The 26954-nt window shown below is 41.9% G+C and overlaps 1 protein-coding gene across 1 annotated transcript in view; it reads right to left on the minus strand.

The window, feature by feature from the left end:
- LOC136866806 (mucin-20) overlaps positions 1-26954 on the minus strand; it is a 561782-nt gene that overhangs the window by 58015 nt on the left and 476813 nt on the right. Inside the window, exon 3 of the mRNA XM_067143911.2 lies at positions 8556-9791. Within this exon, the coding sequence (XP_067000012.2) occupies positions 8556-9791 (1236 nt within the window). The remainder of the gene's footprint in view (positions 1-8555; positions 9792-26954) is intronic.

Consider the following 26954-nt stretch of genomic DNA (forward strand, 5'->3'; position numbering starts at 1 on the left):
GTATACAATGTTGAATTCCGTAGCGAAGCACGGGTACATCAGCTAGCATATATACTAAAAAAACCTCTTTGCGCTGCCCAAAGGAGGACAGAGAAATAGATTTTACATCTTACTTTCAATCAACTTCTGACAGGATCAGCTCAGCCCTCAAATGCCATGGAATGAATACTGACGTTATGCGGTCAACTCGAAAGACCTGTCCCCGACTTCTCCCGAGGCTAGAACGACATTATTAATACTGAACGTTTAGAACAGGATTAAGGTGATATATTGCAAAGAAGAATCCGCACTTTATTTTGGATCACTAAATTACAGCCGTACCAATGAGGATGCAGAAATTCATCACAGCTTATTTGTGGCCTACATATATTAATATAGACAACCAAAAATAACAGAAATCAAATCGGATTGTATCAGTAGTAGTACTAAATGCAAGATTTTTAACACGGCTATAAAGCTAGCACCGGTCTAGAAAGCCAAGAATAACGCCCGAGAGGATTCGTCTTGCTGACTACACGACTTCTCGTAATCTGGAAGCCTTCGGGCTTAGCAGAGGTTTCTTGGTAGGCCAAGGCCCTTCAGGGCTGTAGTGCCATGGGGTTAGGTCAGGTTATAAAGCTAGTACCATTGCGAGGGTCGTTAGTATGGGTGTATTTGAAGGGATGAACTTTGTTTAGATACGGAGAGAAAGCTACTGTGGTAGAAGACCATCAAGGAACGACTCTACTTGCTGAACGAATATGATACCGACATCCTAGTATGTACAGCAAACAGAAGTTAGATGGCTTGGCACGTGCACAACAAAGACGAAAATGACCCACGCAGGAAATCAGTAGAAGTTCGCCCTGAAAATCGTCCGTGGTTATGTTTGAAACTGAACAATAAGCACTTTCCACTTCTTGCACTATAAGTTACCAGTCATCGCGTTATTATGTTAATTAAATGTAACAAAAACTTATCAGTCTGTCAAACACACTGCAATTACAATATACATTATAACAGTAATAAACATAAACACTGTAAAAATACATCATTTTCTTTGTATAATAGAGTGCGTTTTACAGGTATGTTTATTGTGTTGTAATTTATATTGTAATTGCCGTGTGCTTGACAGACTGGAAAGTTTTTGCTACATTTAACAAAGACGACACTGAAAAGTATGGCTTCATTCTTAACAAAAAAAAAAAAAAAAAAAACCTGTATTCGTTACCGTTGTAGCCGTGTTGAAACACCAGAACCCGTGAGATCTCCGAAGTTAAGCAACATTGGGCGTGGTCGAGAAGTGGGTGGGTTTCCACGCGCTGTTGGTGGGGGGTAAGGGAATGCAAGAGCGGAAAGGAACTGGCCACCCTACCGTATGTAAACTCCGGCTCAGGCAAACCTCTGCGGAGGTTCGGACATGCCTTCGGGCAAAACACACCCTTTCTTTACCGTTGAAGTATACAAAAGAACATAGATGGATTCGCGTTCATTTTCAGGACAGAAACTTGAATGTCCAAATAGGGTAGAAAACAAAGTCATACAGGGTGGATTTTTCTCAGTGTTAGTGTTAGCTTTAGTATGGTATGTCCTCCACGAGCATTTATCACAGCTTGGCACCTACATTGGCTCAAAAAAATATTGGTCTGCCCATAGCCCTGGTATGAACGGAACAGTATACTGCAAATAATGGTACATACAATTGAATCAGACGTATGTAGATATGTAGGACAGTCAAATACATCGGTAGGTTGAGTATGGAGCCAAAGAGATTCACGCTGTTTGCAAACGGACCAGCAATACAACGGCGTGCGTCATTACACGCCAAAGAAGTATTGGTCTAGTAAACAATATCATCGTGACGTGTTGTCTGCCGCAACTCGGGATCATTGTGTCCGTGCTGACACGTCGGAAGGTAATATTCAGCATTGTTTCCGCGTTCAGCAAGCAGTGGGAAGGAAAATGAAAGAAACAACCGTGGAAGAAAGGAGAACTGAAGTGCGACTATTTCAAAAAGGTAAATCTTTCAAGGACATAAGTGAACTTACTGGATGAGCTGTTACAACTGTTAAAAATATTGTGTACAGGTACAAAAGAACAAAGACAATAGAAAATAGACCAAGAAGTGGCCGCCCCTTCAAGTTATTAGTAAAAGACAAACGGAAAATTGTGCGTGAAGTGGACCAAAATCCTCAACTAAGTGCGCCGAAGATTGCAACTGCGTTACATGCAGAAGTGCAAGCGTCATCTGAAACCATCCGAAATATGCGACGCGAAAAAGGATATGCGGCCAGAACAGCCCGTAGATAGCCGTACATCAATAAGGCTAACAGGAAGAAGTGACTTGCGTACGCTAAAGAGCACAGAAATTACAGCTATGAGGATTGGAAGACAGTAGTTTTCACCGATGAGAGTAAATTTACCCTCTTCAGCTCAGACAGACGAGTGACTGTGTGGGGGAAAACGAATTCTGAACTTGAAGAGAAGAATCTGACAGCTACTGTGAAACATGGAGGTGGTTCTCTGATGGTGTGGGGTTGCATGAGTGCGAATGGTGTAGGTGAATTAGCCTTTATTTAAGGGACTATGGATCACAAAGCATACATGAACATCCTCAAGAGACATCTTTGAACAAGTGTGCAAAAAATAGGACTATCAGCAAAGTATACGTTTAAGCAAGATAACAACCCCAACCACACAGCCCTGAACACGAAGCTATGGCTGTTATATAATACACCACGTTGGATGAAAACTCCACCACAATCTCCAGACATCAACCCCATCGAGAAATTGTGGCACTATTTGGAGCAAAACATTAGAAAGCATGCAATATCAAACAAAGCTGGCATGAAAGAAGCCTTACTCACTGAATGGAATAACATACCAACGGAAACTACGGAAACCTTGGTATGATCGATGCCAAATAGTTTAGCTGAGATTATAAAGACGAAAGAAGGACCTAGCAAGTACTGAAACATTCACGAAGGATCAAGAAATTGCGTTATGTTAATACAGACCAATACTTTTTTGGTGGCAAGTGAAAATGATTGTTTTAATTTATTTTTTAGTTATATGACATGGAAGAAATACGTTCTTTTACAATACACATGTTGCAGAAGATGATAAGCAATCAAGGATTCTAGTATATGTCAAATCACTCCATTCGATTCCTCGTCCTCACATGTAGCATATCTCGACAGACCAATATCTGTTTGAGCCACTGTACGTGGCGTGCTCCGTATAAGTGGACGCAGGTGACGTTCGAGTGACGTTCGAGGTCTTGGATAGTCTTTGGTGGAACAGGACGCCCACAAACACATCTTCTAAGCCTATCCCACACTTGCTCGATGGGATTAATGTCGGGACTCACTGCTGGCCATTCCATCTCTTGAATGTCCAGTTCTCGCAAGCCAGTTCTGGTGATGCGTGCTACATGAGCCCTGGCATTGTCGTGCATGAGTACGAACTCATGGCCAACACCGTATGGAGCAACAAAACATGTTGTAGCAGTGTCTGCTTGATGAACTACGCAGTGATAAGATTAACACGGACGACGACAAGATCCGTACGGTCATCAACACTGATGCCACCCCACACATCACAGAACCTTGTCCGAATCGGTCGCCTTCCTGGACAGCATTTAGCATGTACTGCTCACCATGGCGTCTCTATTCACGTCGACGTCCATCACGCTGTATAAGGGGAAATCTGGACTCGTCTGTGAACAACACAGGTTTCCATTGGCGAAGTTGCCAGTTGACGTGGGTACGGGCAAACAGAAGGCGAGCTAAGCGATGTTGCTGCGTTAAACAGGGTACTCGAACAGGACGTCTGGGTCGTAAGGACACTTCTCTTAACCTGTTCCTTACTGTCTGGTTAGACACCGTGATTCCAGTGACCCTCCTGAGGTCTTGTTGCAGTTCTCTGGCAGTTGCTGAACGACGCCGACGCAGACGCTGAACCGGTGGTACCTGGTACCAGGATTCTTTCATAGTTGGTAACTGTTTTTACTGTACTTATGTCGCTTAATAATGGATTACACACTCACAATTTGACATTTGAGAATATGATTTGTATTGAAGGTATTTGGAGACAACAATGTTTCCTTCTTCCAAGTTCATTTTTCTTACCATTTAGGCCCATTCTGATGTTCCATAGTATGCGCGTCTTGCCAGCTGACACTTTACGGTACATCACACGACTACACGAGTGTTCCTCGCACTTCGAAATTGGATCAGCTGTTGTTTTGCCGGACGAATTACTTCTTTCAATCTCATACGGCATTTCTGTGGTATATGAAAAGCTGAGAGAACCTCTGTGGCTCAGACGGCAGTGCATCGGCCTCTCACCGCTGGATACCGTGGTTCAAATCCCGGTCACTCCACGTGAGATTTGTGCTGGACAAAGTGGAGGTAGGACAGTTTTTTTACCGGGTACTCCGGTATTCCCTGTCATCTTTCACTCCAGCAACACTCTCCATTCTCTTTTCATAGCATCTCTCAGTCATTCATAAATCACTTTGGGAGTGGCGACCCCATCGTAATAATAGCCTACATATAATTCATTCATTACATCCCTGACCCGGTCAATTACTGAAAAACAGGTTGTAGGTTTTTATTTTCATGAAAAGCTGTATAAGCAACGACTTAGTTACATTACACATCACGGTACCTATCAGCTTGGATGTAGTTTTAATTTTATTAATAAAAACACGCACTTTATTTTGAAGCACATATTGTGTGAATACTTACTTCCTTAAATGTAGTGTGTGCGTCAGGGAGGGAATCCAACTATAAAAGGCCATTTCATAACATGCATGGAGAATATGGTGAGTCAGTTTCAACTAATTCATCTACAGCGACGAAATTCATCTGAAGAGCTATAGGTTGACAACTCAGGTCATCTATTTACGTTCAGCGTGATATTTTATCATTTGTTGTCTTCTCCAATACCAAAATGTTATTACATTTCCATTTGGTTAAATCAAATGATCATAAACAAAAAGAATGTGCTGGAACTTTTATCTACAATCAGAATAATTTACTCCAAGAAGTACCCTCAAATGTTACATTAAGTCAAATGAATAAAATGGAAATGTAAGATTAGTAACATTAACAATTTTCGAGGTATAGTTTTAATAACAGTAAATACTATAAATTCATTTTAAAATGTTAAAAGCAAATTATGATACTTTACATTTTCAGTGAAATTGCATTTCACATTAATTTTAAATTATATTAAACTTATTTTTAATTTTAAGTAGTTATAATGTTCTGTTTACACAGGTGTACAATTATATGGTTTTGCATAATAGCAGGCTTCATAGCCTGAGCCCCGCCATGTACAGAAATAAATAAATAAATAAATAAATAAATAAATAAATAAATAAATAAATAAATAAATAAATAAATAAATAAATAAATAAATAAATAAATAAATAAGTATGTAAAGTGCACTCGTGTCCTCGTCTTGAGGTGGTGCAGCTCTTTTCAGGCACAGGTGAGCTACATGTATTATTTCAACCAAATACCAGCCCTCCTGCCATTCTTAAATGTCTGTCAGTATTGGGAATCGAACTCGGGCCCCCGAGAACGGCAGCTAAGAGTGCTAACCGTTACGCTTACGGAGGCGGACAATAAAATGTGAGACGCGATGTTACCTACCAACCGTTCAGACTCTGATGTGAAGAATTGATGGATGGCCATGCCAGAGATCCAAGGCCTGTGTAGCTCTCAAGGTAATGTTGCCAGGCAACCTTGCGTTGCACATTTTGTTACGTGATACTAATTCGTTACACAAATTTTCGGATGAACCTCCGCCCCCTCCTCCCCCACCCCAGCTATAAGACATGTGTACGTCAACAATTCTAAATGCACATTTGTAACATAGTTCGCACTCGTGATCCCACCACGTTGTGGGAAAAGTGACAGAGAAATAAGAAGGAATATGAAGCTTTTGTTTATTTTGCTATGTAGAACTAGTTCGTTCTTCCGCACCATTCATTTCATTGCTTCGACGTATAGCCATTGCAGCGATACGTTTTGGCACCCAATGGCAGATCTTCCCATAACAACAGGAGTTCATCACTCCAGATATATATCTTTTAAATATACTGTGCAGTTCACTGCGAAACGGCAGGACTGAGAAGCTCAGAGGTTGAGGCGCTGGCCTTCTGACCCCAACTTGAAAGGTTCGATCCTGGATCAGTCTGGTGGTATTTGAAGGTGCTCAAATACGTCAGCCTCGTGTCGACAGCTTTACTGGCCCGTAAAGGAACTCCTGCGGGACAAAATTTCGGCACCTTGGAGTCCCAAGAAACTATTAAAAAGCAGTTAGTGCGATGGAAAAAAATGTAACACTATTACTATGAAACGATCCAGAGGACCCTAACAGACTAGTTCAAAACATGACAGTCCTGTTTCACCGCCGGATACTCCCTCTGACGCCAACCCTATTTGGAGATTTGTATTCATATTGTGTGCTCCTCTGTTGATTTCACACCAAGCAAATATCTTAAAGAAGACCGCGGTCACTCCTTTCCACTCTTAGCCCTTGTCTATCCCATCGTCACTATAAGAACTGTCTGTGTAAAGTAAAGCAAATATAAATATGTATAATATACACTGACTGACAGAGCAAATGCAACACCAAGAAGGAGTGGTCAGAACTTTATGCCAATTGCAGGGTAGACTGACGTCACTGAGGTATGCTCATGATGTGAAATGCGCCGCTGTGCTGCGCACGTAGCGAACGATAAATGGGACACGGCGTTGGCGAATGGCCCACTTCGTACCGTGATTTCTCAGCCGACAGTCATTGTAGAACGTGTTGTCGTGTGCCACAGGACACGTGTATAGCTAAGAATGCCAGGCCGCCGTCAACGGAGGCATTTCCAGCAGACAGACGACTTTACGAGGGGTATGGTGATCGGGCTGAGAAGGGCAGGTTGGTCGCTTCGTCAAATCGCAGCCGATACCCATAGGGATGTGTCCACGGTGCAGCGCCTGTGGTTGGCGCAGGGACATGTGGCACGTGCGAGGGGTCCAGGCGCAGCCCGAGTGACGTCAGCACGCGAGGATCGGCGCATCCGCCGCCAAGCGGTGGCAGCCCCGCACTCACGTCAACCGCCATTCTTCAGCATGTGCAAGACACCCTGGCTGTTCCATATCGACCAGAACAATTTCCCGTCGATTGGTTGAAGGAGGCCTGCACTCCCGGCGTCCGCTCAGAAGACTACCATTGACTCCACAGCATAGACGTGCACGCCTGGCATGGTGCCGGGCTAGAGCGACTTGGATGAGGGAATGGCGGAACGTCGTGTTCTCCGATGAGTCACGCTTCTGTTCTGTCAGTGATAGTCACCGCAGACGAGTGTGGCGTCGGCGTGGAGAAAGGTCAAATCCGGCAGTAACTGTGGAGCGCCCTACCGCTAGACAACGCGGCATCATGGTTTGGGGCGCTATTGCGTATGATTCCACGTCACCTCTAGTGCGTATTCAAGGCACGTTAAATGCCCACCGCTACGTGCAGCATGTGCTGCGGCCGGTGGCACTCCCATACCTTCAGGGGCTGCCCAATGCTCTGTTTCAGCAGGATAATGCCCGCCCACACACTGCTCGCATCTCCCAACAGGCTCTACGAGGTGTACAGATGTTTCCGTGGCCAGCGTACTCTCCGGATCTCTCACCAATCGAACACGTGTGGGATCTCATTGGACGCCGTTTGCAAACTCTGCCCCAGCCTCGTACGGACGACCAACTGTGGCAAATGGTTGACAGAGAATGGAGAACCATCCCTCAGGACACCATCCGCACTCTTATTGACTCTGTACCTCGACGTGTTTCTGCGTGCATCGCCGCTCGCGGTGGTCCTACATCTTACTGAGTCGATGCCGTGCGCATTGTGTAACCTGCATATCGGTTTGAAATAAACATCAATTATTCATCCGTGCCGTCTCTGTTTTTTCCCCAACTTTCATCCCTTTCGAACCACTCCTTCTTGGTGTTGCATTTGCTCTGTCAGTCAGTATATATAATATATATTATAAAGAAAGCCCTTAATTCTTTCGCAGTTTCTGGACTGGAGCTCCGCGTTGTTATTACTTTCTGGTATTTTCCCAGCTACCTGGAGTCGGAATTTATGCCGACTAAGCCTAAGTTTACACCCGGATGCCCTTCCTGACACTAATACTACGCAGAGGAATGTATTCAAAACAGCACATTTCTGTTGTGGTTTGTAGTGTGATATGTTGTGTGAAAATGAAGATGAATATGAAGACTATCTGGAACACCCAGCCCCGGATTAGACGAATTAACCAGACGAGGTGTAAATTCACGATAGTGCCGAGAATCGATACCGGAGCCCTTTGTAACACAAGGCCACTACGCTGACCATTCAGCCAAGGAGTCTGACATTGGAGCTCTGAGTTACCTATTGTAAAATCATCTGACCACCTGAAATATTTGGCATTACAAAAATGTGACAATCTCCATTAATATGTTTTTAAAAAAGAATATGATTGTAAGGTCTTTAAGGTAGTATTAATAATTTCCCATTAAATGAAAACAAAAACTCACCACACTTGATCCAGTCCTCCCGGGAGAAGAAGCTTCCTCTTCAGTATCCTGAGATTCCGGTAGCCAATGACACTCGTCCGTAGACACACTTGTATCAACAAGTCGGCGAGTCTTGCGGGTATGAGACACTTCTTCGGAGCTTCTAGCGTCCAGAATATCGTCACTTGAAGAAGGTGTTGTCTTGCGAGAGTCTCCATTGTGGAGCAAATGGTCTTCAGACCGTGCGCGTTCCTTGGGTGTTGATGTCTGCTCTTTACTCTTGCTCAGAGCAGACTCTCGCTTACTCGATGATGATTTCGTCAGTGGTGATGTACAGGCGTAATTTTTCCTAGGGGGTTTCTTGCGCAGGTCTACTGGAATGTCTTTGTCGGTGGATGCTAAGTGAAGAAGTTCCGCATCTGGCAGTGAGGCTACTCGAACTAATACAGCGTCTCCCGGGATTGGCACGTTTGGGAACTCCCCGCGGTTCTTCCGTAGAACTCGGACGAGACCTTTGGCTCTATTCTGAAGACTTGTTCCACTACCTGAAGAAGTCTCCGATGCCGACGGAGATGTAGCAGGTGATGGTGGGGGTGTGCCCCTCCCAGGAGAGGTCGAATAGGAGTCATTAACTACTTGAGTGTCCCATGAACGTGATCTCGATATTCGAAGCTTCATTTTAGGTTCCTTAGTGTTTACTTTACCATTCTCTACGTCCTTTGCAGAAGTTTCATCTCTATCATCAGGAGTACATCCGTTATTATTTTTCGCGGCTAATTGCAGTTCATTTAGCTCATGTGCAATAATGCTATTGAACTCCGCAAGTAAACTGTCAGACCACTCTGATATGGAATAATCGTTCGCTACTGATGGGTGTCTCTTTCCAGATAACGTCCGATTCTTTTCAGATTTACCTACACCGTTCTGAATCAATTTACCCTTGCAATGACCTGACTTCGACTCAGGACTGCAAGTCACTCCAGAATGTAGGGAAGTTTCAGTTTCAGTATCTTCCTCATCCTCGATCTTTTCGTTCCCATTCTGATCTCCATTACAGAGCTTCTTTGTCTTGGCTCTGCGGCGTTTCGGAGGTTGTGGAGGAGAATTTTTCCCTTTGTGAAATTCCGGAGAGAATCCTCGGCTTCGTGGTGAGTTGCCCTTCGAGCCAGACGCGGGAATTGGTATAGCCGGCGATGACGGAGGTTGCTTCTTAGGTTCAGTAGTCTTCCACCGATCGAAGACCTCGCCAATCTCCTCCTAAAAGGAAACAAACACCATGTGTCAGATACCAGATTACACACAAAACCAAGAACAAATCAAGAACAATTATTAATATGGTAACTCAAATTGATATGTTCATATGATACAAATGAGTAAATAATTATGAAAGATGAGTAAATAATTATGAATGTCCTCTCCCAGGAGTTTACACTTCATTACCATTCTATAATATTCGATAAAACTGAGTTAGTTAAATGCTACATAATTTCTCCTCTGTGGATCAGTAGTACAGTGCCGGCCTTCAAACCTCAAGATCACGGATTCAACCTGGAATAGGTATTCCGTATACTGATGAGTGAAAAGATGTTCACTTGGCACTCCATGTCGTACGATGCTGGCAAGTTAAATCCTCGAGAGGCACACGTGATGTTCAGTCAAAATAATTCAAATTAATATGCTACAGTAAGAGTTCGCGTTTTTTGTTTCTTCGATTAAAGTAAAAAGGGAAAGTCAAAAATCCGCCTCTCTGTTAGGCCACCAGCCCAGAGGCTTGTAGGATCCTCAAATAAAACTTTTTTTTTTGCTAGGGGCTTTACGTCGCACCGACACCGATAGGTCTTATGGCGACGATGGGATAGGAAAGGCCTAGGAGTTTGAAGGAAGCGGCCGTGGCCTTAATTAAGGCACAGCCCCAGCATTTGCCTGGTGTGAAAATGGGAAACCACGGAAAAACATCTTCAGGGCTGCCGATAGTGGGATTCGAACCTACTATCTCCCGGATGCAAGCTCACAGCCGCGCGCCTCTACGCGCACGGCCAACTCGCCCGGTCAAATAAAACTACCAGATGTTGTACGGTTATAAGAAAACCACTAAAGGCGATGTTGGCAACAGAATGATGCGTACTATGCAAAATGAAGAGTAAAGTGGCCTTAATTAAAGTACAGCCACATCATTTGCCTGGAGTGAAAATTGGAAACCACGTAAAAATCTCCAGGGCTGCCGACAGTGGGATTCGAACCCACTATCTCCCGGATGTAAGTTGATAGCTACGTGACCGAAACCGCACAGCCACTTGCTCGGTAGTGTTGATTAGCATAATGATATGCTGTATGTAAATGAAGATGTGTGTTAAGACTATCACAAACGTTCAGTCCCAAAGCTATAGGAAATTTAATAAACGCGGTTTAAATCCCCGTCCTGGCCAGGAATCGAACTCTGAGTCCTCTGACTGCGTTGACCATTCATCAAGGAGATGTCTTAGTAGATTGTGCTCATAGATTCGAAATATATTTAGCTAACAGACATAACAGCAACGGAAAATCATACTCAAGCCCAAAGGAAGTAAAGCCATCCCAGTAGAAGATCGTAAATGTAATAGAGCGTTTAACCTTAACGAAGCCCGACTCCTTGACTGAATGGTCAGCGCAGTCGGCAAGTTGTTAACATGTATGTTTTTATATGGTACAAATAGAAACTGCAAGATGTCAGATCACTGTGCACAAATTCCTTATTTCCTCCTTTAGACGACGTACTTTATTCACGATATTGACAGCCAGTTCTGAATGCACTGATGATGAAAACTAACATTTATTGAACAAAGAATTACTATAATCAACTCGTGATTTATTGAAAAATATTTATATAAAATAACATTTAATCAAATTGCATTACTTCAAATCTAACCTAACATCAGGCGACACGTTCTTAAAATCACAATGAAAAATACTGCATCCATTTCAATCAATCAATCAATCAATCAATCAATCAATCAATCAATCAATCAATCAATCAATCAATCAATCAATCAATCAATCAATCAATCAATCAATCAATCAATCAATCAATCAATCAATCAATCAATCAATCCAATCACCACTGATCTGCAGTCGCCCATATGACAGATTGCCTATCACTCGTCTGCATACTCTTTCGTTAAATTATTTCATTTCAAAGACATTTGAAAATTTACCAACCATCTCTCCCAGTATATTATTCAAATCCTTTACTCCTCTTTCTATAAGCGAATATTTGCCTCAATTTGTCTCCTTAAATTCAAACTTTATCTTCATATTGTGATCGTTCCTAGTTTTAAAAACACTACTGAAACTCTTTCGTCACCGTCTGTCTAACCCCCCCTGGTCTCGTTCTCAGTTCTTGGTCGATTCTTCTGCATGTATATGTACACTCTACAGAAATACTCTCCCAGTTCAGCTGATACGAGTTTTCGTCCACTTTAGCACAAATAATTTCAATAAGGACGTTGTTTCGGTCAGCTAGGGACGAAACTAGCCTGTTCCAGGCCGAGTGTGTCTGTTACTTATTCAGAGGCCTCGGTTTCGACTACTGGTTTGTGTAAGAATTTTAATCGTGATTTGAGGACTGGAATAGGGTTCATCTCTGACTAGTTTATTCACCAGAGCAGCTGTGAAATACTGTAGATGCGGCACATCTGTCTTGATCAAAGCCAAGCAATACGACTGAGGTTGTCGTTACGCTGACGAAGTGACACCCGCTTATCTGCAGCGGAGGACCTAATTGGTCAAAAGTAACACTCGTATTGCGTGTGTACCCTTCCATGGCCATAGTTACCATAAGTTATTCCTAAGTATAAGCTGTGAGTTTGGAATATAAGCGCTGGGCTGAGTGGCTCAGGCGGTTGAGGTGTTGGCCTTCTGACCCCAACCTGACAGGTTCGATTCTGGCTCAGTCAGGTTGTATTTGAAGATGCTCAAAATACGTTAGCTTCGTGTCGGTAGATTTACTGGCACGTAAAATAACCCATTTAACTACACGTTTCTTCCACCATCGTCTTTTTCCTGACCGTGTACGCACAATTGTGCGGGTTCGTATTTTATTTATGTCTGAGCTTATTTGACGTTTTCTTGGCGCTAGACCGGACTGCAATGCTTGTGCGGGATTTTCTTTTTTTGTAAGTAGTGAAGTAAGTCCTGACGCACAATTGTGCGGGTGCTTTTTTCAGATGTTAATTTTTATTTTGTAGAATACACTAAAAATATATGTATTTAAGAGCATTTTAGTCAGTTTTTGACATACAAACAAAAATTCACACCCGCCAGTTTTCTTTCAGGTCTGAAAGGGATATGGCCGGGTGAAGTGATGTATTCACCATTATGTATGCGGTAGTTCGATGGTTCATTGTATGTAGTCAAGAAAAGTGCATTAAGGCAAACAGAAACTTGAATACCCAGTCTCCGAGCCATAGGAATTATATATATGCAATTAAAATATTCAGCCCGGTCGGGAATCAAACCTGGGGCCGTCTGAACCGAAGATCCTAACCATTCCGCCAAAGAGACCAACGTGTTTCTTTTACCTATTTGTAAATTTTAACCACTGTTAGGACAATGTATAGTTATACACTATATTAGAATAAAATATAAATAGTAGTAATGATGATAAGAAGCTGGAATTTTCTAAACCAAAGGCATCTAAGTTGAGATGGTTCCAAGAGTGTGAGGAAGTTCTAAGAGAGGTGGGCATTACGGAGGATAGCATCAATGACAGGTTTAGTTTCAGAAGGATAGTGATAAGCTATCACGGTTTTATGATGGAGACAGAACCCAGAAGACGCAGAGGCCCTTTACCAGAGGAACGGAAGAAAGCGCTGATTGAAAGGCTCAAGAAATACTGGCAGAATGTCAAAGCCGACAGACGAACAAGACACAGACACTGAAAATGAGATTGGTTGTTTACACGCAGTCCATAGAAAAATAAATAAAAATAATCAATGTAAACACTTTTTAACTAGTGATATAATAATAAGTCCGCCTCTGTGGTGTAGTGGTTAGTGCGATTAGCTGCCACCCCTGGAGGCCCGGGTTCGATTCCCGGCTCTGCCACGAAATTTGAAAAGTGGTACGAGGGCTGGAACGGGGTTCATTCAGCCTCGGGAAGTCAACGGAGTAGAGGTGGGTTCGATTCCCACCTCAGCCATCCTGTAAGTGGTTTTCCGTGGTTTCCCATTTCTCCTCCAGGCAAATGACGGGATGGTACCAAACTTAAGGCCACGGCCGCTTCCTTATCTATCCCTTCCAATATCCCCCCCCCCACAAGGCCCCTCTTCAGCATAGCAGGTGAGGCCACCTGGGCGAGGTACTGGTCATCCTCCCCAGTTGTAACCCCGACCCAGAGTCTGAAGCTCCAGGACACTGCCCTTGAGGCGGTAGAGGTGGTATCCCTCTCTGAGTCCGAGGGAAGAACCGAACCTGGAGGATAAACAGATAAATAAAAAAGATATAATATTAAAACAGTAAATCCGACGTTCAGTCCCTTGGCAGTTGTTGCTCGGGTTAAACGAAGTTAATTTCGGAAGACAAAATAGTGATATACGTATTTATGTTGTTTTATTAAAAACTTATTCTCCGCATGGTGTTTTCATAAAAATTCTTTAATTTTTTAAGGTTTGCAAGGAGACAATAACATCTCTATATTATTGTGAAGGCAACGACCCTTTCCTTACGTTCGCATACAATACTGAATGAATCAATCAATTCCGAAGCATGCGATACAAAGCAAACGTGCCACCGTCATGCAGCCTCAGAGCTTGCAATCAATTATTTGAATACCATTCATGACGCTTTGTACATATTTCCTGGAAGTGAGAGACAACATACGCCGTACATGCAGAAGATCAGTTTCACGATGTCAGGAACAGCTTCCTATATAAGGAATCTTTTACCTGAGTTGAGGACTAGAGAGCAATTTCTTGGAAGCCATTTCAATATAACATGCAATCAGCTTACTAACGGAAATCACCACTTCATCATCCTGTAACAATGGATCCTGTTGCAAGACATATACATGACCAAAGCGGAAACAGGATGGACAAAACTTATGAACACTTCCAGTTTTTTCCCCGTAAAATTATTAGAAACTGCTCTGAAGTAACACGCTGGTGCATAATGATAATTCTGAATGGAAACATCCCTTGCAATGCAGACCCTCCGATGAAAGGTTTGCTGCGGAAAATACTTATAAGAGTAATGGAGTGTGCGATATGCTAGTTTCTGGAATGTTCGAAGAACAAAAAAGAACACCCAGCCTCCGAGCCGCAAATATTAATCTTACGTTGGGAAAATGTTACCCTCTCGACCAGGAATTAAACTCGTAACGCTGCGATCCAAAAACCAGAACGCAGGCCATTCAGCCATAAAATAAAAGTACGCAGACAAGGCTGAAATACGAAAGACTGTATGAGTTGAGGTAATGGCATATTATAAATACTCTTTATCTTTGTAACCTTCCAAAACTTAGATATTTTATAGGATCTGCAGGATTTGAAAGTACGTTAGTAAATCGTCTGCGGACTCAATTCCTTCTCAGTAAAACTGTATTTTTTGTCCCTTGTTTTCATGTAATCTTCGTTGCCATTCTTTGGTTTCCTTATTCGTGTTATTCTTTATCCGTATCGGCCTACTAAGGACCTCGTTATATCAGCTGTCTTCTCTGGACTTTGACCTTCGCCCAGTGCTCCTTTATTCGTTACCAGTGTTGCTCTTTTCTTTCCCCCGTCTACGTCTTTCCGGTCTTCAACTTAGGCATTTCCTGAAAACGCCTTCTGAGTGGGTTGCGTTCTTGTTTATCTTCGTAAGTAATCCCCATTGCCTGTAAGTCCCTTTTCACTACCGTGAACCAAGTTGGCTGGCTCTTCTTATCTTTAAAATAGTCCGACTCAGCGTACTGGCCTTCGGTTCAGAGGGTCCCGGGTTCGATTCCCGGCCGGGTCGGGGATTTTAATCTTCATTGGTTAATTCCAATGGCCCGGGGGCTGGGTGTTTGTGCCGTCCCCAACATTCCTGCAACTCACACACCACACAACACTATCCTCCACCACAATAACACGCAGTTACCTACATATGGCAGATGCCGCCCACCCTCATCAGAGCGTCTGCCTTACAACGGCTGCACTCGGCTAGAAACAGCCACACGAAATTATTATTATTATATCTTTAAAATAGTTAAATATATTATTATTATTATTATTATTATTATTATTATTATTATTATTGTTATTATTATTATATAAGATGAATAGGAATTATACTTACCCCGTAATACTATACATTAGAATCTACAATAGCATAAAATGAGTTGGCTTTGTGGTACGAATTATATTAGCTCTAAGTTTGTATACGGGAGGTGGTAAGATCGAACTCCACTGTCGAAGACTGCTCTCCATTGTTTCCCATTTTTACACCGGGAAAACGCAGGGGCTATACCATGGAAACCGGGAAATATCCAAAACAGAGAAGTGCACATCTACACACCATTTTTGTGAAGTTTCTAATGAACTTTATTCAATGTTTTCCAGTAGAGTACCAAAGCGTAATGTTTGAATCTCCACAGTTTCATTATTCTACATCAAAATACATCAAATTAAACAGCTAAATACCTAATAAAATTGTTTCTTAAAATCAAAATTAAGATATTGGAGTATATTGAACCTAAGGACAAAATGTTACCTTCAGCTCTCGTGAGAACTTCTAGAACTGATGAACCAAATTTCAGATTTCTATGTCTAACAATTCCTAAGAAAATGTGCCTGCGTTTTTAAAAAAAGCCGTATTGAGGAAAAGTCATCTGAAGATAAAACTTAGTATTACAACTTAACAACGCGTAGCTCCTTTAAAAATGTTTGGAAAAAATACGTATGTAACATCATAAACGTGTATGCTATTCAGTTCAGAAAAGTTAGGAGTCTTTATAACAATAAAAACATTTAAAATAATCCTTTCTCACTTCCCATTTTCCTTTGTAAAGGAAAGGATCTTACTTTCGTATCTGTAATTCCTTTCTCCGCTATCGTCGCCGGTGACCTGTAAGACTTACCAGGGACAATTTTGGAAATCCGGCGAACACGACACCCCGTTCCCGCGTCAAAGAAATTAGCCATACAAGTTAAAATACTTGGGCCAGCCTGGAATCGAACACGGGGCTCTCTGAACCATTCAGTCAAGGAGCCGGATGTGTATTAAGTTCTGCAGCTACCCGCAGGTCCTGATGCAGCGATCTGAAGCTGGAGTGCGGGGTGCCTATCATGCGTAGTTTACAACTACCGTATTGAAAATGCTATTTACAATAAAGATATATCGACGTTGCGCCTAGAAAACTGCTATGTGATAATTAGGACTCAGAAGTTGAGGAAGAATCCTTTTTTCTCGAGTAAGCGAAGAGGAGGCCTAACGTAATATAATTATGTTCATTCTTGCTCATTGTAGGCGAAAAGATGGTGGGTTTTATTTGTCCTTTCTTTGTCTTTCTCGACAGATGTTTTGGCTTATTGGTCCTTTTTTACCCTTTTTATTTCTTAATGGCTATTTTTGCAACTACACCTTCTTCCAGTTCGAAACATGATTAGTTTATTCATAACCTCTTAAAACATATTTTCTCTAGTAAATATACTGACCCGCAGTACATTCATTATGAAGAGCGAGAATGCCTTGACAATATTCACATAATATTGCACCTTAGATGACAGATCGTTACCGGCCGAAGTTCTAAGCTAAAATATTTCACATATAAGGTTTTGTCCCGGCAGCGACGATATATTTGAACCGTATCTGAAGAGAGAGAAAATGAAATGAAATTAAATGAAAACTTAAACTAGCGTTTTAAAAAACAGGCGTATCAAATTATGTGCAAGATAAACGAAATGTTGAAAGGAGAAAATTTTCATGTGAGTCTTTTGAAGAGGAAGATCTTACTTGATTCAAGTATGAGCCCTTAATATCCGTTGACGTGAAGAGTTTTTCTCGATGTTTAGCAATTTGCGGCGTGAAAACCGACGATCCTTTTCACCTAAGAACCTGGAGATGACTATTATGATATACAGCAAAGCCAACTGAGGTAAGGATTCCGAGTTACAATTTCTGTAACCCTAGTGCGGTTAAGCCAAATTATATTCCAGTTATACTAAATTCAATTTACTTCTCCAGGATGTCTATTGCAGGGTTACTGAATTCATTCTAGTTGAAAAAATATATCATTCTAAATTCTGCAAGTACTTTCTTAACAAACACGTAGTTAGTTTCCTTTTAATTAAGTTAATCTAAAAGTATATTTTGTCTGAAAGAAGAAGTATTTTGCTCATGTGGTTTTGCATTGTATCTTGCCTACCAACAGAATTTTGAATTACCGGGCGAGTTGGCCGTGCGGTTAGGAGCGCGCAGCTGTGAGCTCGCATCCTGTAGATAGTGGGTTCGAACCCCACTGTCGGCAGCCCTGAAGATGATTTTCCGTGGTTTCCCATTTTCACACCAGGCAAATGCCGGGGCTGTACCTTAATTAAGGCCATGGTCGCTTCCTTCCCATTCCTATGCCTTTCCTATCCTAGCGTCGTCGTAAGACCTATCTGCGTCGGTATGACGTAAAGCAGCTAGCAAAAAGAAGAATTTTAAAGTTTTAAACATTATACCTCTTCATTAAACACGTCATTAAAACTAAAATTATGAATGAATTTCGATCGCATTTTTACGTTTTTAAAAAATCAGTTTTAGGTCCATTTGTGGATTTTATTTCAGCTTAGAACTCTGACCAGAAAGGTTCTTTCGTCTAAGGTTCAGTATTACATGAACTATATCAATGAATTTTCGTTCTAAGTGACATGTGCTGCGGGTCACTATTTTCCCCTCAACACTGTCACACAGCGGTATTTCGAGGCGCAACGACAATAATGTTTGGGAATTCGACAGTTATATGTCTACACAAGAATCGTAATGGCTATTAATGTACATCACTGCAAAATTGTTTCAATATGTGGTGGAGAAAGCATAATGTGATAAGAAAGACAGCATAATATGAACCAGTTCCACTCTAATGCAGAAAAAAACACCACGAGGAAGACGCTCGTGTAACATATACTCGTGTAAAGAATAAAATAAAACCTTGACAATACTTTTCTCGAGGTTACACACAATCATTGTTAGCCTGAATAGAGACTAAAGTTATGTAAATGATCTTACTGTTACACAGTAACGCACAACCACCTCGTCGACAGAAAGGTAAGCTACCACAGCGTTCCTACAGGGTGGTTCTATTGTGAACCGCACAATTTCTAGGTACTCGTTCTCCAGATATTTCGCGGATTACTGACGGTTGCGAAATACAATATTTTGCGCATGTTGCTTTGAGCCCATCAGCGTTTTATGCTGTGAGTTTCATTGAGATTCTGCTCGTCATCTCCGATAGTCTCCCTTGTTCGAGTGACGTTAAACACATTCCAATACTTACAATAGTGTAATCACAGGTCCTCTGTCAATGTTCGAATAGCACTGACTGAAGAAGAGGAAGACAGTGGCCTTTTGTAACCTCGGCAATAACTGCAAGCGACTAATGTAATGATAGGTCAGTGAGCGTATGCTAAGCACTTCCAGTAACCATGTCCATGTAGAACACGAGCCAAGTCCGCCCAGTCTCTGTTCAGTGGGTAATGTAGGCGCCAGGTAAACAACAAGGGACAAGACAGCTGTGTGCAGTGTGACACGGTACACGACTACAGTGACATTACCTCTCCACGAGTCACACCCGAATAGATACTTACAGTATTTCATACTAGCCTATGTCAAATTTCATAGTTATTCGAAATAATATGGAAAGTAGAAATTCACGGTGATGTAGTTACTTGTGTTTTTTAACTTCTAACATAATAAAGAATATATCATCAGAAACTTTGTGGACGAGCCCGTATCACTATCGACGGATTCTTGAATGATATCGATTCTTTCACTCATGATGTCGACGGTTTGTGTCCCGTATAAGCAATATCATTACTGATTGTATTCAAGCACACAAACATTGCCTGTCGCAGAAGATCACTTTTTCTTGTTTAAAATAGGATTAACATATTATTCTGGAGATTTTTTAAAATTTCGTGTGGCTATTTCTAGCCGAGTGCAGCCCTTGTAAGGCAGACCCTCCGATGAGGGTGGGCGGCATCTGCCATGTGTAGGTAACTGCGTGTTATTGTGGTGGAGGATAGTGTTATGTGTGATGTGTGAGTTGCAGGGATGTTGGGGACAACACAAACACCCAGCCCCCGGACCATTGGAATTAACCAATGAAGGTTAAAATCCCCGACCCGGCCGGGAATCGAACCCGGGACCCTCTGAACCGAAGGCCAGTACGCTGACCATTCAGCCAACGCGTCGGACATTCTGGAGATGATAGGATTACAAGTATCATATCTTTGGTACCGGCTATCCATAGTTTACGGATATCCTCTTGTTTCATGAGTGAAGAAAATAAAATATGTCATTGTCGGCCGTCGGGCTCAGTGTTGCCAACTTAGCAGATTTTCCGCTAAATTTGGCGGAGTTAGAAGACTGTTGGCGGAGAAATATACCATTTAGCGGACAGCGGATTTTTTGGTGGAATTCTAGATTTATTATAGCGGAATTTAGCGTTTTATTCACTTTACTTTTTTAAAAAAAAATTGTACTCCAGTCTGTCTCTGAGCTATTCCGTATTTCTTGTCAAGAGCTAGCAATCACATGAGGAAAACATGTTATTTGGATTTGGTGTTATGAGATTGTGGTATCATAAATTTGTAATGCGTACTTATCTCTTAGTTGACGAATGACGACAGATAATGAACCTGTGAGAGAGAAGCATTTATATTTATGCCATGAAGGAAGACCGTTTAATGAACTGGTCTGTTCTGTGTGTGGCCCTTGAGGTAGGGGATTCACCTAGTTCGCACCCAGCAGTAAAACGCCTACAAGTTTTAGCTCGTCGGCTCGCAGCCAGGGGGTTAATCCCAGTGGAATTCACAGATCAGGTGAGTACGGATATTTACGATTATTATTATTATTATTATTATTATTATTATTATTATTATTATTATTATTATTATTATTATTATTATTATTGCCCATTATTTGAGTCGGATTTCTTGGCGGAATTTTAGCGGATTTTTAGTAGTATTTAGCGGATCTTGAAAATATAAGTTGGCAACACTGATCGGACTGAGTGTCTCAGACGGTTGAGGCACTGCTCTTCTGAACCCAACTTGCCACACAGGAGTTCTTTTCCTCTTCATTCCATACCCCTTGGCAGAGATGTGGTGTCTACTTGCGACACAATCCTTCCCCGGTCCTAGCGATCTTTCTTTCATGTACTGCAGTTCGAAAACTGTTGCTAGTTGTTTGGAAAATCAGTGTTGACATGCAATGTGACCTCTGAGCCTCTGACCTTTTAATATACACTCTATTATCAAGATTTCCAAGTTGCCTTTTCGTACTGAGTGGCCAAAATAACGTAAGATCCTACGAGCGATAACGTCATTCATTCGCTTCAAAATTCCCAGTTCCCTGATGATGGATGCATTTGTACGTTTCCTAATCCATTCGATCTGAAATAGTCTTCAATAGCATCAAATTTCAAAGGCGTCGAGTTTATTAGAGTAGATTTCTTTAGAAGTTCTTTAACGTGCAGACACTTTTTGCCACACGAGGCTGGCGCATTTGAGCACCTGCAAATACTCGTACCTCCAGCCTGAACCAGGATCGAGCCCGCCAATTTGGGCTCAGAAAGTCAGTGCTCTACTGTCCGAACCTTGGAAAATGTCTGGAAAGAATCCATGAATATGAATAAATTATGTTTACTGGTTTCTGTGAACCGTAAGGGTTCTTGCCTTTCCGAACGTCGGAGTGGGAAGCTTACAGGAACCATGCTATTAGTGGCACTCTAAACAATTCACTCGTCATTAATATGAATTAAAGATGACATATCTACGAAATACTTCGCTTTTGTCTTCTAGGACAATTTTGATCTTCTAATTAGATCGTATAAATAACTAAACAAACCGTATTTAACTGCATTTCATTAGCATGGGATAGAGACCATTAAACGCGCGAATTACGTCAATATTCGCAATTAACCTTTAACCTTTCATATTAGGAGCAGACGTACAATGAGCTGAACATCAGATTACGAAACACTGAAAATGTGGCCTAATTCACTGCTGAATAATGAGGTTTGTTTAGAAGCTATATTATTTTTCACTTTTGCCTAGCTAGAATGTTATTGAAACTTTCACTAGTGGTTTTCGATTGATGAATACGTTATAAAATCCTGAGTACTTTGGGTGGGCGATTTATTCAAACAACGTTTATTCTTATTATTTTTTAAGAATAAACAAAAATCAAATGCCTGGTATGAAAATGGAAAACCACGGAAATCTATCTTCAGGGGGGGTTCGAACCCAATATCTCCCGAATGCAAGCTGATAGTTATGCGACCCTAACCGCGCGGCCACTTGCTCGGTAAACTTAAAACTTTTGCCTCGCCAATTTCAATCTTTACCCCCTCCTACTTTGTTACGTGCGCAATTATTATTATTATTATTATTATTATTATTATTATTATTATTATTATTATTATTATTATCATTATTATTATTGTTATTATCATTATTATTATTATTATTATTATTATTATTATTACTTATAAAACACATAGATCCTCATTATCGACAATACTTCACTTTACAAGTCTCGATGAAAGATCTAATCGTCTCCACTGCCCTCTATTTCCAACCAGCACTACGCCCTCCTCAGCTTCCACAACACTTACATCAAGTTGAATGTAATCATCGCCTTCTATATCTCCCTATGCTTCCTAATTCCCCATGGGCGACTCCATCACCCTTGCATGTGACCTGACAGCCTCTATTGTCTTCGTATGACTCCCACCAACGGCATAAGTTTTACGCATGTCAGCAAGTCCATCCTAATTGAGAATGTCCTCTTTTCATTGACCGCACCGGTTTACACAAGAAATCATTACTGTCGCTGTAATAACTGATGAGGGAGCATGTGGACCACAAAGGAAGATACGCCTTCGCCAGTCTCAACCCACCAAAAATCGCAACACAACAAAGCAGTTGCCGCCAAAGGCATGAACGCATTTTGCAGGAACAATGCAAATAACATGTTTTTCTCCATCACCCGGAATATAACAGAAAATGCTCCTACTTGAAGAGTTTGCAGGAGATCAAATACTGGGTGGACTTACGAAATTAATTTACATGTGTTCATGCAGCAGAATACTAAATAACATGGCTGAACTCTATTTGAGACCTAAGGATGCGCAAGACAGAAAAAGAAAATATGCAATAATATCACCGACCACAATTAATGAAAACACGCAAAAGAAATGAATTTATATTGCCGTAAGTTTATATTAGAAGTATTTGTAAAAATTTCACCAAGAACACAGTTTTAGCTTGTCGGTGTGGAGGTAAGTTTTAGGAGTCGCTAATAACGTCTCAACACCAAGCTCATAATTCATCCCTCAGTAATTTTATGGGAGCACTGCTACGGTGTTAACACATACTTCGAGCTGGGCAACATTAAAATTGTTAACAGGTTCTACTTTTTAACGCTCTCGTTAGCCTCCTCACAAATATTTATTGCTGTTCCTCCAATCTCCTTGTCACTTTTATTGCAACCGGCAAGCTCAGTGGATCGTTTAATTCACTTTCCTTGCATTTTATTGCTGGTTTTGTGTTTAGTCCACGGATTTGTGAGTATGCTGAGGAAATGAACAAGAAAAATGGTACTCACTACATACAGGAATGCAGTAAACGCTGATTCCCCAAGGGGACTCGCAAAAGGTGTTGAGCGATTAGGAGGAGTCAGCTAAATCTGGCATGATTTCAACGTACCTTAGTTGGATTACTCGTGTTATTTTTATCATCCAACCGCCTTTGCTAAGGCCATCTCATAACACCGAAGGAGACCAAAGGCATAACTACCCTTAATGTGACCCCCAAACCAGCGGCTCCTTCACCGTTGACAATCGGGAATTGCAGAAGATCACGCAGTTTTTTGGCACTCGAATCAGACTAATTCCAACATGGCTCAAGTTGAGATAAATCAAATGTGTCTCTTGGGGTAAAAGTATGCCGAATATCTTATGACAAAGATCTACAGCGAAACCAGCGCACCCGGTACCCCTTGAAGATCCAGAGTGTTGGCCAATGTTTATACGCACGAACTGACCCTCTATATCACAGAGACGATCAGATAGTGATCCAGACTGATTTGTCATGACCACGTGAAAAATGAGCATGTTCGGTGGATTTGGTTTAATCTCAAATGTTAAGAAACGGAGGGAGTCTTGATTCCCGTGGTTCGGCCATGCTGTCAGAAACAGCAGCAGCTCTGTGGTCAAACCTACCCTCTGGTTGTACCCAGGAGGATATTAGCCGTCTGGAGGGTCCATGAAGCATTGGACACATAGCATTAAGCAGGACATGCATGATGTCGCTCTGAATCCTGAAGACACCAGAAACGGAGAGAAATGCAGGTGGTGCAGAAGGCAAACGCTAAGAGGAGGGAGATAGGGAGACCAAGGGCTCTTTGAATTTTACCAACAATTTTACGGCTATATATTCAAAATCTTCCGGGCTATTCTACCGTGGGCCGGCCCCGTGGTGTAGGGGTAGCCTGCCTGCCTCTTACCCGGAGGCGCCGGGTTCCATTCCCGGCCAGGTCAGGGATTTTTACCTAGACCTGAGGGCTGGTTCGAGGTCCACTCAGCCTACGTGATTAGATTGAGGAGCTATCTGACGTTGAGATGGCGGCCCCGGTCTAGAAAGCCAAGAATAACGGCCGAGAGGATTCGTCCTGCTGACCACACGACACCATGTAATCTGCAGGCCTTCGGGCTGAACAGCGGTCGCTTGGTAGGCCAAGGCCCTTCAAGGGCTGTAGTGCGATGGGGTTTGGTATTCTGCCGTGGTCCACTCCTCTCATTCCTGCCAGACGTTTCGACTATTCCTGCGATAGGCATCTTCGGTGGCGTCGTCTAAGTACTCTCTCCTCTGTCCCGCTAACTCCGGCCGTGGAAGCCTTCATACTCTGATGAATTTTATGGCTCTCTTTCTTGTGTTTCAGGGACGATGACTTCGATGTATAGCCCCTTAAAAGATCAAAATCCTTATGTTCATCTTGTGGTTTCTTGCATCTTAACGCCAGGAGTCTATCCGACAAAAATCTTCCAACAATGAGGGGTGAAGTTTTGAGAAAATATGGGGTCAGCAAGATCATTGTGAAAGAAAAACCTAGCATATCGTTCGGACCCAAGTACTCTCTTTTTTTTTCGATTTGTTTTACGTCGCACCGACACAGATAGGTTTTATGGCGACGATGGGATAAGAAAGGGCTAAGAGTGGGAAGGAAGCGGCCGTAGACTTAAGGTACAGCCACAGCATTCGCCTGGTGTGAAAATGGTAAACCACGGAATACCACCTTCAGGGCTGCCGACAGTGGGGTTCAAACCCACTAACTCCCGATTGCAAGCTCACAAGTACTTTAATTCACTTGCCAATATACAGAGTGCAGATATACCACCTCTTTCCTATCTCACTGCCCTAGACTGTCTACGCTCAAGGTGGTTTCTATTTATGCAAACATAAAACCTCACCAACAAGTGTAAGTTATGTTTTCAGTAGTCTGAAGTAAGAAAGCCCAAAGATTAAGAAGGTAAAATTAACTAAAGTACAGCTCTGGCAAATTGCCTTGCGAAAATGGGGAATTACAAAAACATTGTTTCAGGGCTGACGGTTAAGTTCGAACTTACCATCTCTAATGCAAGCGACAGCTACCGCACAGCCAACTCAAATGGGAATCGTGGAAGCAAGGTAGATGACAGACAAGAAACTCCTTTACGCGCTAAAATTAACAGGAAAATGTTCTCCTTTCAGTAACAAGAATAACGAGCAAGTTGGCTACGTGGTTTGAGTCACGAAGCCGTCACCTTGCATTCAGGAGAGAGTGCGTTCATACCCAACTGTCGGCATCCATGAAGATGGTTTTCCGTTGTTTCCCATTTTCACACCATACAACTGCTGGGGCTGCACCTTAATAAAGGCCACAGTCACTTCCTTCCCAGTCCTAGGCGTTTTCATGACCCTATCGTCCGCGCAATATAAAAAAGTAAAAAAGTTAAATTAAAAAGTAAATAATCCTAAGTCTTCTTCTTCTTCTCGGGATACATAGCACAGTTACAATCTCGGTACAGTCGGTTGGTATGAAAGAATAAATAATCAATTGAGACGCTATCTCGAAAGACCGATATACATTGGAACGTTAAATTATTATTATTATTATTATTATTATTATTATTATTATTATTATTATTATTATTGCTATAGCTCTTATGGCAATTGAAACAAAGGTGCAATGAGCATGATGTGATAATTCTCCTTTCCAAGACTGAAGTGTTGTCAGCAGATAAGAAACCTAAGAGAACTGAATCTCAGGTTGGGAATACAGAACTGGAACAGGTAGATCATTTCAAGTATTTATGACGTGCATTCTCCCAGGATGGTAGCATAGTAAACGAGACTGAATCAAGATGCAGCAAAGCTAATGTAGTGAGCTCGCAGTTGCTATCAGTGGTGTGTCGTAAAAAAGAAGTAAGCTCCTGGATGAAACTGTATTTACACCGGTGTTTTTCCGGACCGACTCTGTTGAATGGGAATGAAACGTGGGTGGACTCAGGATATCTTACTCATAAGTTAGAACTAACAAACATAAAAGTAGCGAGAATGATTACTGGTACAAACAGGTGGGAACAATGACAAGAGGGTACTTGGAATTAACATATATATGAAGAAATCATTTAGGAATGACCTCAATTAATGAAGCGGTACATATAAACCGGCCTCGATGGTGGGTCATGTGAGGCGAATGGATGAGGATGGTTTACCTAGAAGAATTATGTTCTCGGTCATGGAGGGTAAGAGAAGTAGGAGACCAAGACGACGATGTTTAGGCTCAGTTTATAACGATTTAAAGATACGAGGGATGGAACTACACGGGGCCACAGAGCTGGTTACGAGTAGAGGATTGTGACGGTGTTCAATAATTTCACAGAGGCTTGCAGACTGAAAGCTGAAAGGCATGAGAGTCTATAAATGAAGATGTATGTATGTATGTATGTATGTATGTATGTACATACAGCTCCCTCTGTGGATTAGTGGTAGAGTATCGGCCTCTGAATTACAACATCATGGGTTCAAACCCGGCAGAGTTAGTTGGAATTTTGAAGGACGGAAAACCTCCATTTGGCTCTGCATGTCGTACGATATCGGCATGTAAATTATCTCTCGTGACACGTTCGGTGTTTATGCGATAAAATTAACTAAACATCACCAACAGTCATAGATTATC

Source organism: Anabrus simplex, chromosome 3 (assembly GCF_040414725.1).
Source record: "Anabrus simplex isolate iqAnaSimp1 chromosome 3, ASM4041472v1, whole genome shotgun sequence".
Taxonomy (NCBI): domain Eukaryota; kingdom Metazoa; phylum Arthropoda; class Insecta; order Orthoptera; family Tettigoniidae; genus Anabrus; species Anabrus simplex.